Source organism: Perca flavescens, chromosome 9 (genome assembly GCF_004354835.1).
Source record: "Perca flavescens isolate YP-PL-M2 chromosome 9, PFLA_1.0, whole genome shotgun sequence".
Lineage (NCBI taxonomy): Eukaryota > Metazoa > Chordata > Actinopteri > Perciformes > Percidae > Perca > Perca flavescens.
The window spans coordinates 32,958,703-32,975,081 of NC_041339.1; the positions used below are offsets into that span (position 1 = coordinate 32,958,703).

The window sequence follows — 16,379 nt, forward strand, 5'->3', positions numbered from 1 at the left end:
AGTAAAACGTCCTTCTGGACATATAAACCTTTTTTTGAGACAAAGTGCTTTATTTGAAATATTATATTAAGAAGTTATGTTATTGTCTGACAAAATGTTTCACCACTGCAACAGGAGTCTTATGAGTCCATGTTGGCTGAGCACACGTATGTGCATGACACACTGAAAAACACAACATAATAATTATAACAACAGTGTTTTTTTTAAAATGTTTAATCTTAAATAGTTGATATGTTTATTTATTTCTGTGGTTGTTGCCTTGATTTGAATATATCAAGACTGACTCTTTTTACCATTTAAATAAGCTACTGGCTAATATTTAGACATTTTAATTTAAAAAAAATCACTACTAGAGGTGTAATCAGTGTAAGAGTTAAGCAAGATAAGGCAGTATGCTGGACTTAAATTCTGTTATTCTGACTTTGATGATTATGATTTAGGAGTTAATTTTCAACAGATTATGAGACAAACAGCCCACTCCTTTCTTTGCCTTTACAGTCAAATCTAGCGCAGCTTTCTCTCCCGTTGAACAGGTGTAAGGCCCATTCCCTCCCGCCCCCACTGCTCTGCACACCTGCTTCGCTCAAACACCCTCTCCCTTTCATATCCGTATAATGAACAACTCATTCAACATCAGGGTCCCATTGTTTCACGTTTTTTATTCATAAAAATACCAGGCATGCATGAATCAATCTTAGGAAAACATCGGGCCTTTCCATGCGTTTCTAGTGCAGCCACGTCATTCTCAGAGCAGCTCAGTCAACATTTCTTTTATATACAACCCTATTTTATACAGCAGTTCATACAAAACATGAAAATATAAATAGATGAATAGTTTTATTTGAATGTTTTAACATGGCGCTTGGTTGCCGTCATACAGTGGAAATGACCAATGAACCATGGGTGCATGAAGACACACACACACACACACACACACACACACACACACACACACACACACACACACACACTGACAGCATATATTTGCTGTGTCACCACACAGTTAGATTTACATTGACAACACGTCTTTTGATTTGTTTCACTGCAGAATGACGTTCAGTAGCCTGCAGACAGAGTCCCAAACAGTTAAACAGCTAAAGCACTGGAAGCTAAGAGCGGTCACAAAAGTGCACATCATGGGTCAAAACATACAAGTCTGACAGCAGTCCGGGTGCTTTATGAGAGCAAGGAGTCTATATGGAAACCTCGCGCCTTGTTGGACATGTTGAGCACGTGGAGACCGGCCTCAGGTGCGACCATGCCCGGTGCTGTCTGCTGGAGGTATGTGAGTGCATCCCTGCTGGGCTCTGTGCTGCTGTACGCACCCTCTGACAGGTACGTGTGCTGCGCCGGGTAGCTCAGCGTGTAAGGCAGTAAGTGGGCCCCTGGGGACCAGTAGATCCGGGGGGCGTGGGTTTCTGCCTCAACGTGGCTGTCCTCCCTCCGTATGAAGGGTGTGCTGAGGATGCTGTCGATGGCGAAGGAGCTCGAGAACTTGGCCCCCACTCTCTCCTCCGGGACAGGGAGGCGGGTGTCCTCGCCGAGGATGTCCGGGCTCTCCCTCTCCTTAGCAGACCTCTTGCCGATGCGCTTCCTCCTGCGGCGGAACACTCCGTCAGCGAAGGTGTACTCGCTGTGCGGGTTGAGCATCCAGTAGTTGTCCTTGCCCCAGGGCCTGGACGGGTCCCGCAGAACTTTGAGGAAGCAGTCATTGAGTGACAGGTTGTGGCGCACGGAGTTCCTCCAGCCAGTGTAGCTGCCGCGGAAAAACGGGAACTTCTTCATCAGGTAGTCGTTGATTTCTGCCAGAGTGAGGCGGCCGCTGCTGGACTCCCGGATGGCCATGGCGATGAGGGCGATGTAGGAGTAAGGGGGTTTGGGTCTGCGGGTGTACGGTTTCCCCTTGCTGCTGTCGCCGCTCTGGGCGACAGGTGCCGGGCTGTTGGCCACGCAGTCCCCGTCCGACCCGAGCTCGTCCCCGGATAGAGGAGACGGGACTCCTCCCTCTGGGTCCATGCACAACTCCAGCGGCTTCTGTGCGAAGTGGTGCGCGGAGAAAACTTCAAGTTTCATTTTTTCCCCCAAAAAAATGATCTTCTCCCTTTAAGTGTCTCAGACGCGCAGCAGAGCAGGTGTAGCAGTCCCGACAGCAGAAATGTCTGTGTGTTTGTGTGTTGTAGAGGCTCGTCGTAAGCGTTGGAGGCACCCTGCGTCTCAGTCTAGAGCAGCAGAATACAGATCTATCTCCGGAGACACGCTTGTCTTGTTATAATGTAATGCCGCGGCAAGGGACGGCCCACAGGCGGGGTTTCCAGCCCCAATCCATTGAAGCGATTGAATGATTTAGCGTGTGTTTACAATTGGACGCTACCGCGCCACGCCAAGAAAGAGAAAAAAGGGAGGGAAGTGAGAGAGGGCAGATAGACTACTATGAAAATAATTAGTCTGAGATGCAACCAATTCTATCCATCTATCTATCTATCTATCTATCTATCCTTTATTTTTCAAAAGGTTTAGCACACACATGATGAGACACAATAGCATCTACTGTACATAACACAGTTTTCTAACTTTTCCTGAACTAGATTTTGCGGCTTTTCTGGTAGATTATTAATCAACAAAAAGTTTTTTTTGTTCTTTTTCTGTCTGGATTTCAGGCTCAGTGAAAGTGCATTCAAATAACTGGTAGTTCAAAAGTCAAATTACCGGTAGTTCAAATGCATTTTCCTTGGTTTATTATTTCTTCTCTTTAATCGCTTCCTATGGGGAAAAACTGCGATAGAGCGAATTAGATTTTAGGTTGTTCGGTGTGGAAACATGCCGATGTTTGCGCACAACAGCAAAGCCCCTTGGGGCAGTGTTGAAACATATGAACATTAATCATAAATACAGTGGATTGACAGTAAAAACAGAGCAGAATAAATGGAGAAGTAGACAAGTTGTTCACTTCCACCTGCTACTCCCTCCATCGGCGCCCCGGCTGAACGGGAACGTAACGCGGACGCACAACCGAAATAAGAGATGGGTTTGGATGAGTTTCACCGTAACGCACAATGAATGACATGTTAGCTCTCAGGTTAAGCAAGAGGGTTGAGGAGATACATAAAACAGAAAGCCTGAGAGCCATTGCACCAAAGAAACACTGAAGCTGCAGAAGCCTGAAAACAGGCGAATCTCTCTGCGTTGGAACCGGTGATCCAAATAGAGAGGGAGGCAGTGTCTGTCTTTCAAAACATTTGAGAATATCTCAGTCAAATGTAGGGGAATCCCAAACAGCAATACTTATGTATTGTTTTATTTACTGTTAATTGATTTGCTTTATTTGAGTTTCATGGGCTTAACGTTGGATTAATATTAGTATATTTTGGATTTAGTTTTAATATAAAGAAAAAGTGTCATTTATTTTTGTACAAGAACACCTGTGTCGTCTCATAGCATAAGTTAGGTCAGTTCGAATCTCATACTGTTTAATGAGAGCCATTGCCAGAACAAGAGATTTTGTGTTCATAATTCTTTATTATTGCAGTGGAGGCTGGGGGTGATTTCCCATGTGAGGCTGCAGGTGTACTGACACTGAGGGTCTCTGCCTGTCCCTTTTGGCTTTTTGAGCTACCAGTTTATTAGGTACCCCTGCCCTGCAATAAATTCAACTCAAAATAAATTCAACTAATCAGTCTCCGCTTCTTTGAGTTACTTTTCCAAATGTTTCATACTTTATAACGTTACTCATTAAATGAAACACAAAAAATTGTAAGTTCTTACTGTATTTTCGTGTTATTTTATTATTATTATTATTTTCTTCCAATAAAATTTCTGCAATCAGAAGAAAATTATAAAACAATTATACTACCACAATAGAAATTCTACATGTGGCTTTAAAGTGTTTAAAGAGTTCTCCTGAATGAGGGTTGCTGCTACAGCTTAAGTAATAATATAATACTGTGCATGGATGGCAATAATGCAATATTATATAAAGTGATACAAAAAAATTAGCTGAAAACGGGAAACTATAAGTAACTAATTTATCTTCTTGCAAAAGTACTGACACACGTTTTACAATCTCAAAAGAAACAACTAAATAACTGCAGCAAATACAATACAATAACTCAGTTTGATTAAAAAAGCGTGTTAGCACAGTTCCTTTTCCATGGGCAAACTTAAAAAAAAAATCGAGACAATTAAGACTTTACACTTCTTTGGGGCGCCCCATACTGCTGACTTAGTTTCGGACCATCAGTCTATTAAACTTTGTGCAACACAGGTTTTGGTGACATATCCATTTTCACCCTGGCGACCAATTAATATATGAGCCATAAAATCAATGACAGTCACATTTGTCTGCAGACGTTGAGTCAATTATAGACAAATAGCTAATATTTGTAAGGAGTGTAGCTTCTCTAACAGGTTTTAAGTAAACTGACGTCTCTGACACCTGTAAAGTAAATGTCTGTTTGTCCCACTAGCTCTTCTCCTGTCAACAGCTCGCAGCCAGTCGATGGTGCAGAAAGAGGCTGGAGACTTAACATGAGTTATGCGCTTGGCCTCAGGCCAGTAATAATCATTAAACTGTCTTCTCTGCACTCCTCCTTCTCAGCTGCTTGGACTTTGCTGAGACCTGAACAACTTACTGTAAGTTCAGCTCTGTCCACTGTACACATCTGAATGTGTGTGTTCCTTGCACAGTGTTTATTAGAAGAGTCATTGTGACCCTTTAATGAATTTCGGTATTATGCTAAAAAAAAAAAACACACGAAAGACCCATACAGTACTGAAGAATTTCACAATGATACCATAGGATATAAGATAAGATCACTGTAAACTGCCAATCTGTTCCTGGCAGCACTGAGATATGAATCTCTGTTTGGCATCCTGAGCAGTTTGTGTGTCTACATGTTTAATTTTTATCACCTAATTATCAGCTTGGGTGTACACGACAAGAAAGATCTCAGTGTATCCAGAGCTGTTGGTGTGTATGTGTGGGAAAGCAATAGCATTCGGTGGGTAAATAGATTAATTACTGTGTCTGTTTTTCCAGTCCTGTTATTGAAAGTCCTGATGATAGCTCCTTTTTTTGGAAACAAAGTTAAACTGTTGGTTTGTCGCTGTTCACTGTTCTGGGACTAGAAATGGAACAGATACGTGTGCTTGACTGTAATGAGTTCCATTATCTGAGTCAGTTAACTGTGGGCTGCTGTTAATGTTCACTCTGACTAATCAGTGGGTGCAATTAGTATTTAGTCCCTCATGTTAATGTGCACACACATGTCTGAAGCAATCAATCTAAGGCCTTCTGTCAAATGTGTCAAATTTTGAATTCTTGGTCTTGGAAATTCTGATGAGGACCATGGGCTGTGTTTGAATGCTCTGGACAAAGCTAGTAGTTGGACGTTGAGTTGGGATTGTTTTAGCAAAAATGTATAACGCATCATTAAAACAGTTTGAATGCGTCTTTAGTGGGCTGTTAATTGCAGAAGCCAAAGTCTGGACAGAAATACTGAATCCTTTATTTATTATACTAAGTTGATCCTCTAAAGGATAAGCAAGTATATCTAATAGAACAGCCCATCCTCACCCAGAAAACAACTGTATGGGTTGATTATGCAAGCAGCTCATAACGACCACACATTACGTTTCTTGTTAAGCTGCTACCTCTCATGGCTGTAGTAATTATGGCGAGAGCAAACGAGAAAGTGAGGTGACAAAGTACGAGAGCGCCTTTCACTCAGGAGACTGGGGCTCGCGTCCCGTGTGAAACCATAAGTCAACTGTCAGTTTGAAATGAACCAAGTTTTAGTCCAAGACGCAATGACGTCGCTAAATTCCTGATGTTTTACTAACCCTAAGTATTTTTGTTGCCTAAACTTAACTGGTTCCATTTCACTGTTTTACTACGCGTTTAAAGCTGCGCTTGTTACGTTAAATAGAACGGTGACATAATTACAGCCACATGATTAAACTGCCACCATTGCAACAGTAAAGAAACCGGTCATATGTATGTAAATCAATCTATAATGTCGTTTAGGTATGAGGATGTGTTTAATGGATGGATGGCCTAAAAGTCCCAAATCAGCCAAACTGTACAGACCTCCAAATCAAAAATACTGAGGACCTCAGTGGAAGCTATGGTCCTGATCTAGTGCTTCCATTGTTGGACAAAGATAATCCAGCATGGCTTTTTTTAAAGTTCAGGCAACTCAAATTTAGCTAAGGAAAATATTATCTTGGAAACTGTCGGAGAGAAAACATGAACCTTGGTCTCCAGTGTCAAAGTCTAATGTTTTGTACTATCTCCCTTCATTCTGATTACCGCCCTTTTGAAGACTTTGGTTGGCGGTACAAATACATCACGCTACTGCTTTACTACGCAATCTCAACATAGATACTTGTTAGCCTTTAAATGTACAATGCTGACATTTCTCAGTAAATTCAAGGTTTTGGACGTGCTTTGCCTTAAAATCTTAAGGAACACAAATACATCATGAAATCTTAAGTCTGGACTTAGTTTTGATATCCGAAACTCTGTAGTTGTGATGGGAGAAAGGATGTCAGAGAAATCAAAGGTCGTCAGACATCCTCTAATCAAATTTAGATTTTGGAAACTGCTTCCCGCTCTCACCGGGACATTGCTGCAGTAACCGGAGAGTCAAAGCCAAAAACGTTTTTGTTGAAACTCAGGAGGGCGACCGCTGTGAGCCTAAAACCAGAGCTGGGGAAAGCAGCGGCATGTGTGCTATCATTACCACCGTCACTGTGCAACACTCTGGCAAGGCAAAAAGAGAATTTTACACCGCGGTGTTGGTGGTAGGTGTGCCTGCGTGTATTTTCTTCTTTGCAGGAGTGTGATGAGGCTGTATTTGATTTCAGGTACTCTGCCAAGATGGCTACACACACCTGCGCTGAAGTGATTTGGTGTGAAAGGCAGCACACCTGTTTTCAGTTTTAATCTTCCACATGGCAATTTGAAATCAGAAGTGGGAAGACAATTTCCCCACAGGGATGAATAAAGTATCGTATTATCATTCCTCCCCGGATATTTGGGCTTATTTCAGAACATTGCGTAATTTAAGAAGGTCAGGATCATCTTTTACCTTTAGGTTCTAATGGAAAATGATATATATAATGTAGTACAATTACTTTAATTGCAAGGTAATTGAGGGGTCAAAAGATTCAACTCTGCTCTAGAGAAACACTTCAGGTATATATAACCTGTTAAGTGTGTCTCCTAAAATTGGCCCCTTTTTGTTTTAGCTCACCTATTGAGATTTAAAGTGTCTCCTTTGAGCAAGAGGAGAAATCTCTTTTAAGTGCTGACATTAGTGGAATTCCAGTGATGTAAATTCATCTGGTGAATCCTTCCCAGCTCCAAAAAAGAAAAAAGCCCCACCTCTGTGGCGGTCTGCGCTCACACGCTAACCCTTGTCTGCATGTCTGTGGATGACTTCTTACCTTTATCTCATCTTTGTTTTCTTTCTTTTCTGTGAGTGAAGGGTGTCCAGCGCCCATGGCTTTGTATAAACAAAGTGCGGGCTGTGGGTTGGCAGGGCAGGGAGGAACGGCAACAAGAAGCGCTGCGTAACTGAGATTCCCAAGATTCCCTGCAGAAGATTTAGACTTTGACAGAGGCCGCTGATAGTCGACATGCTTGGTTTGGGCACACAGCTAGGTACGGCAATGTGTCTACTTCACAGCCAACCAAAAGATCAGACATTCCACATCAATTCCACTCATTCCTGCACTCAGCACTGTAGGCACCGGCACAGGGGTTTGTGTATGGGGGTGTGTGTTTGCTTGCAGCTGTGCGTCTGCTCAGGTGTGGGTGTGAAAGTGTGTGAGATTGCGCATGTGCTTTGGCCAAATAGAAGAGTAAGACTCATACATTCCATCTAGTTTATTCTTCGAACGGTGATTACTGTTATTACCCAACAATGCGGCCCTCTAAACGTTTGCTGCCTGCTTTGTTGCGCATCTCTAGAATCATACCTTTGTGTTTTGGAAGATAAATGGTGGGGGGGCGCCTAGTCCATGTAATCAGAGGAACACCTGAACACTTAACAGTGACAAACAAAAAGTTCCCACGAAGCTGTTTTGATACATAATGCAAGAACTTTACATATTGAATGCACTCATAAGCAATGCTGCCTGTAGCATACAAGTTTGTACTGGTGGATACCTCTCACACACACACACACACACACACACACACACACACACACACACACACACACACACACAAATACAGTGACTCAGAGTCAGTGTGGTTTAATAAGTGTAAATCTCTGCTGCTTCTGTGTCAGCGATTAATAAATGAAATCTGATAAAATGAAGCGGCATATCCTGCAGTCAGTTGGCAGCCCCATGTTGCTATTTTGGGTTCTCCTGCATTCTTACCTGAGGTGCTCACACCCTGCCAGACCAACAGAGAGAAAAAAATAATAGATACATATAAATAAACGGAGCCAACAAGGGTATAATTAAAGTAATTAAGGAAAAAGGTGAAGTACAGGTGAAGCACAGGTGAAAGGCAGCCTGGCACCGCCAGGAACTCAATCACATGCAAAGGTAGTGATGTCATTCTGTTCTGGGTCCCCCCTGTATCTTATTGCCTAATACATGCAATATATCTTTACACTTCTAACCAGTAGCATGCAAAGAGGGTCTTTTAAAAAAAAAAAAAAAATTAAAAACCAGGACGTATCTCCACTAACTGGAAACTTCCATGCTTAACATTTGCTCTGATTTCACATCAGTGGGGCATGTGGGTCCTCTTACATGTGCAAGGTCTTGTTTTCAAATGCATCTTAAGTCCCCAAGTGTAGCACTGGTTGGTGAAAGTTTCCCCAATGATCAGCCCAAAAGGGCCCTGAGGTAAACTCAAGAATCCCTCTGATCAGTCAACGTGCCCCTCTGCTTACCTCAAGTGGAGCTCTGGTCCTTCTGGTCAGCCGACCGCAGCTGTTGTTGGTGCTATTTCCCTAATGGTCAGCCCATTGGCACATCTGGTTAGCTTAAGTGCAGCTCTGTTTGCGCACGTCTGGTCAGCAAAAGAGCTTTTCTGGTCCCTAAGTGACCATTTTGACCCAATGTTTGCTTCTGGTTTGGTCTCGCATTGCCAGATCGCCACAGTGCTGTGGAGTAAGGTTTGGCTACACCACTGATACGTTCTAGGATAGGAGAAACAAATGCTTTGGGTTGTTTGCATTTCTTTAAACCAATCACAACCGTCTTTGTCGGCGCTAAGTTAAGGAAGGAACTTGTTTTGGTGGAACATTTGCACCCCGCATACCAGTGTATTGCCTTGTGTGCTTTGTCCACAGCAATCCCCGCGCCAGATGTCAGGCATTATCCTGGAAATGTACTTCTGTTGATCCAGACTAGCTTCTGGTTAAACCACATGACCCTCTGGTTGAGTTAAATGCACCTTTGCTCAGCTTAAAGGCCAATTTGGTTTGCTAAAATGCCACCCTTTTTAACCAAGTGGCCATCTGGTCCCTAAGCGCCCATTTAATATATACTGTACATGTACCCCTTTGATCTTCAAATGACCCCCTAGACCCCCTTTGTCCTTTGGTCAGACAAAGTTCCCCTTGGGTCGACCCAAAGTACACCCCAAAGTCTGTGGGCTCATTTGCCACACTGGGTGCCTCTTGGATGGTCACACCACTTCTCCTAAATATTTTCCTAACTCAGCATGAACAGTATATGTGAGTGTGCATATATATATGCATACTGTTATCCTTGACATTGCACAGCCCAAAGTCTACACCATCACCTGAACACTTTTGGAGCCTTTGAACAGATTCTCCAAAAACCTGCGATCAAATGGTGGTCTGCAGTCTACAGAAACCCAAAACAAAACACGGTCATGGTAAAAGCAGACCTGAGTGCACCCCTTAATCCTACCTGTAAAATGTTACTGTTAGTGCATGTCTGTCAATGAACCTCTGCCATGCGGGCAACACAGGCTCAATACCTGCCCTATCTGCCGCTATCATCCAATTCAGCTCTTCACACGCTAGCGTCCCCTTGCATGCCGAGCTGGGAGGCGTGGAGGGAGGGTAGGGGGTGGGAGGGTGAGGGGGGTGGATAAAGAAGAAAAAGAAGCAATGATTGATCTTAGCCATAGACACCTCGCTTTATCGCTGCAGCTGATAGGACCTACCTCCATTCAGCAGTGCTGTAGGCTGTTTTTGTGTAAGCATAAACACAGGGCCAAATCAGTACCTGCGCTGCACTGTTTACCTGGCAGCCGTTCAGCCCTTTTCTGTCTAAACTTGAAATAGGATCCAAACACTCTACTCACGCATAGTGGTTTGCACGAGATGCTTCGCCTGCCTCTCTACCTACCGCGGGGCTCCGTAGCGCTATTTCTGCACAGTCTGAACCTCAACCGCCCCTCTTATTTCTTTGATTGAGAGGTGGAACATCTAGCTCAAGGGCTTTAACTGCAAACATAGCAGTGATTTTTAGCAGTTACCAAGGAGTCATAACCACAGACAACCCCAACAAACACCTAGCTGATTGACAACATCAGTCCTTGGGTTATATTTAGATCCCCTTTTTCTCACCAGTATGTATTACCACAATTTACCATTTTAAAAAGGACTATCACAGGCCTACATTGTGGACTTTTTAGCTTCTGTAATATATACGTAACCTTTTGCTGGTCATTCAGCACATTATAAAGTACATGACTATGAATGTAGCATGAAGCAATGTTCCACATTTTTGCCATAAGGGCCAATAAATTACATTTTCTAAATGGATTTTTTAAAAGGGTTTTCTAACATTTAGAAAAGAAAAGACAGATGGTGGATTAAAGCGAATATTTTACTTATCTTGAGATATTTCATTAGTACAGCATTTTAAAGGGGCACTCCACATATTAAATTCAGTTTACTCATCACAGAGAGTATTATAATATCTTCTCGATGGATATGTCTGAAAAATGACGCTAATGACTTCAGCAAAGCTTGGACACTTCAGATTTTTACACAAAGCTTGAGTTTCAAACTGGGGGCTTGGATTTAGAAAGACCTTATCATTTAATTCAATTCAATTCAATTTTATTTATAGTATCAAATCATAACAGAGTTATCTTGAGACACTTTACAGATAGAGTAGGTCTAGACCACACTCTATAATTTACAAAGCCCCAACAATTACAGTTATTCCCTCAAGAGCAAGTTTTAGCAGTGGCTATTGCGACAGTGGCAAGGAAAAACTCCCTTTTAGGAAGAAACCTCGGCAGACGCAGACTCTTGGTAGGCGGTGTCTGACGGGGCCGGTTGGGGGTGTGATGGCGATAATAGTCGCATTGAAGATAGTGGAACAGTGACTTTGAAGGTAGTCGTTGTAGTTCATGTCACAGCAGGACGTTGCGGGATGAAACGTGGCGCTGCAGAGCACGGGTGGGTGCAGCAGACGCAGCAGGACGCGGCCGGGCGTTGAAGGGAATCGCAGAGCATAGCTCTGCGAAGAAGAAACATAAGGACTCCGGGGAGTAAACTCCCCAGAGCTAGGTTAGTAACAAGCAGTTCTGGGACAGGATGCATACAAAAGGAAACAAATGAAACATTGATGAGAGGCTGTACTGGCCTACCTCCCTCTACTCTCACTATATTATTGATTATATGATCAATAAATCTGATGACTATGAAGAGAAGCAGGTGGGCCGGGTTAGGCGGATGCTGCAACTCCTCATTTCTTAACTATAAGCTTTATCAAAGAGGAGAGTTTTCAGTTTATTCTTAAATGAGGTGATGGTGTCTGCCCCCCTAACCCAGACTGGGAGATGGTTCCACAGGAAAGGAGCCTGGTAGCTGAAGGCTCTGGCTCCCATTCAACCTTTGGAGACTCTAGGAACCACAAGTAACTCTGCATTCTGGTAGCGCAGTGCTCTAGTGGGACAATAAGGTACTAAGAGCTGTTCTAGATAGGATGGTGCTTGACCATTTAGGGCTTTGTAGGTCAGGAGAAGGACTTTAAAGTCAATCCTGTATTTTACAGGAAGCCAATGCAGAGAAGCTAAAACAGGAGAAATATGATCTCTTTTCTTAGTTCTCGTCAGAACATGTGCTGCAGCATTCTGGATCAGCTAGAAAGTCTTAAGGGACTTATTTGAGCAACCTGACAGTAGGGAATTACAATAGTCCAGCCTGGAAGTAACGAATGCATGGACTAGTTTTTCAACACCGTTTTGAGACAGGATATTCCTAATTTTGGCAATGTTACGAAGATGAGAAAAGGCTGTTCTCGATGATTGTTTTAGATGGGCGTTAAAGGATATATCCTGATCAAAAATATATAATAACTCCTAGATTTCTGACAGTAGTGCTGGAGGCCAGGACAACACCATCCAGAGTAGCTATATCTTTAGATAATGAAGTTCGGAGGTGTTTAGGGCCCAGCACAATAACTTTTAGCTAACTGACTTGTTTCGTCTGGTTTGATTGACAAGTATAATTGGGTGTCGTCCGCATAGCAGTGATAGTTAATTGTTTCCTAATGATATTACCAAGAGGAAGCATATATAAGGAGAATAAAATTGGTCCAAGCACTGAGCCTTGTGGAACGCCATGTTTAACTTTCGCGTACTCAGAGGATTTATCATTAACATTAACAAAATGAGATCGATCAGAGAAATAAGACTTAAACCAGCTTAGTGCAATTCCTTTAATTCCGACTAAGTGTTCTAATCTCTGTAACAGGATTGTATGGTCAATAGTGTCAAATGCAGCACTAAGATCTAATAAAACAAGTATGGAGACAAGTCCTTTGTCTGCAGCAGTTAGAACGTCATTAGTAATTTTCACCAGTGCCGTCTCTGTGCTATGATGCTTTTTAAATCCTGATTGAAAGTCTTCAAATAAGATGTTGCTATGGAGAAAATCACATAACTGATTAGCAACTACTTTCTCAAGGATCTTGGAGAGAAACGGAAGGTTAGATATAGGTCTATAGTTTGCTAAGACCTCAGGATCGAGGGTGTTTTTTTTCAGAAGAGGTTTTATCACAGCTACTTTAAATGACTGCCGTACATGACCTGTTAATAGAGACATATTGATCATATCTAGTAGAGAGGTGTTAACCACGGGTAATGCTTCTTTGAGTAATCTCGTTGGGATGGGGTCTAAGAGACAGGTAGATGGCTTTGCTGAAGATACCTTTACCATTAGTTGTTGAAGGTCTATAGGATAAAAACAGTCTAAGTATATGTCCGGACTAGTCGTTCTTTCTAGCAGTCCTGCGTTGAAAGGTGAACCATTAGAAGTTGAGGGCAAAAGGTGATGAATTTTATCTCTAATTGTTATAATTTTATCATTAAAGAAGCTCATGAAGTCATCACTACTCAGAGCTAGAGGAATAGATGGCTCAGTAGAGCTGTGACTATCTGTCAGCCTGGCTACAGTGCTGAAAAGAAACCTTGGTTTGTTCTTGTTTTCTTCTATTAATGATGAGTAATAGTCTGATCTGGCATGTCTGAGGGCCGTCCTATACGTTTTCAGACTGTCTTGCCAGTCCAAATGAGCGCCATTTACTTTCAAGTTTTCGCGAGTTTTGCTTTAATTTACGAGTTTGGGAGTTATACCAAGGTGCTAGTTTCCTTTGCTTCATCTTCTTCTTTTTGAGTGGAGCAACAGAGTCTAAAGTAGTCCGTAGGCAGGCCGTAACACCATCTACACAATTGTCGATTTGAGAGGGACTAAAGTTTACATACAGGTCCTCTGTTGTATTAAAACAAGGTAATGAGTGTAGTGCTGTTGGAATGTCTTCCTTAAATTTAGCTATAGCACTGTCAGATAGGCAGTATAGTAGTACTATACTAGTATAGTATAGTAGTTTTTATCTATTTTGTATAATCGGGTATTAAGAATTCGAAAGTAATTAGGAAGTGGTCTGATAATAAAGGATTTTGCGGGAATACTAATACATCTTCAATTTTGATACCATATGCCAGCACGAGGTCGAGGGTGTAGTTAAAACAGTGCGTGGCCTCATGCACACTCTGACTGAAGCCAATAGAATCTAGTAGTGAGTTGAAAGCAGTAGTAAGGCTATTGTTGTCAACGTCCACATGGATATTAAAATCACCTACAATAAGTACTTTGTCTGATTTAAGTACTACACATGAAAAAAACTCTGAGAATTCAGATAAAAATTCAGAATACGGACCTGGAGGTCGGTAGACAACAACAAATATAATTGTCTGTACTGATTTCCGTGTTGGATGTTGAAGATTAAGAACAAGGCTTTCAAAAGAGTTATAATTTAGTTTGGGTTTAGGGTTAATTAACAGGCTTGAATCAAATAAGGCTGCAAGTCCCCCTCCTCGGCCTGAGCCTCTAGGAATTTGAGTATTAATATGTATTATTAATTTACATGTCAGGGAGGGTCTAATGAAATAGGTTTTTGATTTGCAGTATGGAGAATGTAGGATCTGATGTTGGGGGGGGTTTGACCTATACTTAAGATTAAAAAGTTGGAATAGTTTGGCCTATAATGCTTTGATTTTTTCTCTTGCAAGTCAACTCACTTTATGGAAGTGTAATACTAAATCACTGGAGTAATTGGATTGAACTACATTTTTTTCAAGACCCAGATTTGAAGGCTTTGATTAGCACTTAATCAGGTTGCCACTTAGTGTAGTTTAGTGGCTATCTTGGCTTGTAGGAAGCACACACAGATAAAATGAGCAAGAGAAAGAGGCTGAAATGGGTCATTTATCAGGAAAGGCACATCATTTCAACATTGCAGTCACTGGATCAGTGGGGCTTTGTCTGCTTATACTTCACTTATACTGAATGTGTACCTCCAATTTTCTCAAATGTTTCTTTTCTACAACCCCATTTTTGAGGTTGACAAAGTTTCATGACATCAAACTGTCAGCATTTTACTACGTGCAGAGAGGCAGCTCCAAATAGGCTGAAGAAATTATAGATTTCAAACCATATCATAACTACAAACATATTACAGGAAATACCAGTATGCCAATCTAGAAATCTACCACATCTTTGTCTGTCTGACCCCTTGGTGGGTCCCGAGACCAAAATAGAGAAACTCTTGACTCACCCTTTTTTTCCCCAACTCAAATATCAGATTTGTTTTTGATCTCTGTAGACTTTACATGGATCGCTGCAGCGGTAATTAGAAACCTGGGCTTCTGGGCAGATGCTGCTGTTTGTAGTAAGTGCTATTAGATATTGATCCGGGGATAATTCGTAAATTATTATCATTAAGGATCGGAAGTTTGATTGGGGGTGGGGGGGGAGGCCTAATCTCCTCCAGCTGGCTGTGGGGTCATTACGCGTCCTGCCTCCGCTCCTGCATTGATCCACCGGAGCAAACAGCAGCTGCATGGCTGCACAGCAAACCCCAGCCCCCATATAAGATAATATAAAATGTTAGACACAGTAGAACATGTATGACAGTGTCGCATAATATGTATTATTGTATGTTGTTTTTGCCAAAATGCATCTTGGGACTCACATTTAACTTCTGTCTTGATCTTTTTTATTTTTTACACAGGCTTTTTCCTTTGTTTGTACTGATGATTTAACCGGGAGAGTTTCATGCTGATCCAAGCCAAAGAAGTGCTTAAGCTGTGAGTCACATAACATTGTCTATGGAAAAAAATAATGGGACTTTTATTGTACTTACAGAAACCTAAGGTGCCCAAAATGTATTGTCACCCATTACAAAAATAGTTATTTTATGTATGTGTTTGATTTTGGCTAACAATGGAGTTCTATGGTATGAAGGCATAGCTATATCCGGTAGTGGATTAACAGACAATAAGCAAATTATTACTTAAATATGGGTTCTTCAGGGGATTTGTTGATTTAAATAGAAAGATAACGGCAGGCTTATCCATTCAATAAAACCTTATCATCAGTTAGGATGAATGCCACCCGTGTGTCAGCTGACGATGTTTAGCTGTTTGAGCATACATTTTCGGTGTGATTTTTGGCACAATCCCCAACTCTCCTGTTTAATTTGGAAATAGATCTGGCCTTTGAATGTTCGTCCTTACAATTAAACTCCCCCTGCATGCCGGAGAAACAGGTTTGGCCATTGGGACAGCCAGGTGGATGGAGGGGAGGAAAAAAGTTTAGAGGGAGAAACGGCAGCACCTGCTTGATGACTGGAATGGGCGGTCACGGGTAAGTGGTATGATAACGCTGTAAATATGGGATTAGAATGCAGCAGTGTGATTGTATCCCAAAGCATTTCAGTCAAATGACCCTCAGCTGTGCCACATAGTGTCTTGCAGGGAGAAACTGTTGGTTCCAGTGCTGATGAGAGCATTTCTGTTACATTAGAGGACGTATAAATACAATCATGTGTCAGTGAATGGTGTACACCTCTGCTCACTCAAATCA

General features: G+C 42.0%; 1 protein-coding gene and 1 long non-coding RNA gene across 2 annotated transcripts in view; one reads left to right on the forward strand and one right to left on the reverse strand.

Annotated features, from left to right (window-relative positions):
- Positions 1–16,379, forward strand: part of LOC114562181 (uncharacterized) — a 58,361-nt gene that overhangs the window by 22,245 nt on the left and 19,737 nt on the right. The window lies entirely within an intron of this gene.
- On the reverse strand, positions 955–2,230 carry foxq1b (forkhead box Q1b). Its single transcript, XM_028588489.1, has one exon. It carries the CDS (start codon positions 2,071–2,073, stop codon positions 1,177–1,179), a length of 897 nt encoding a protein of 298 aa, XP_028444290.1. The 5' UTR covers positions 2,074–2,230; the 3' UTR covers positions 955–1,176.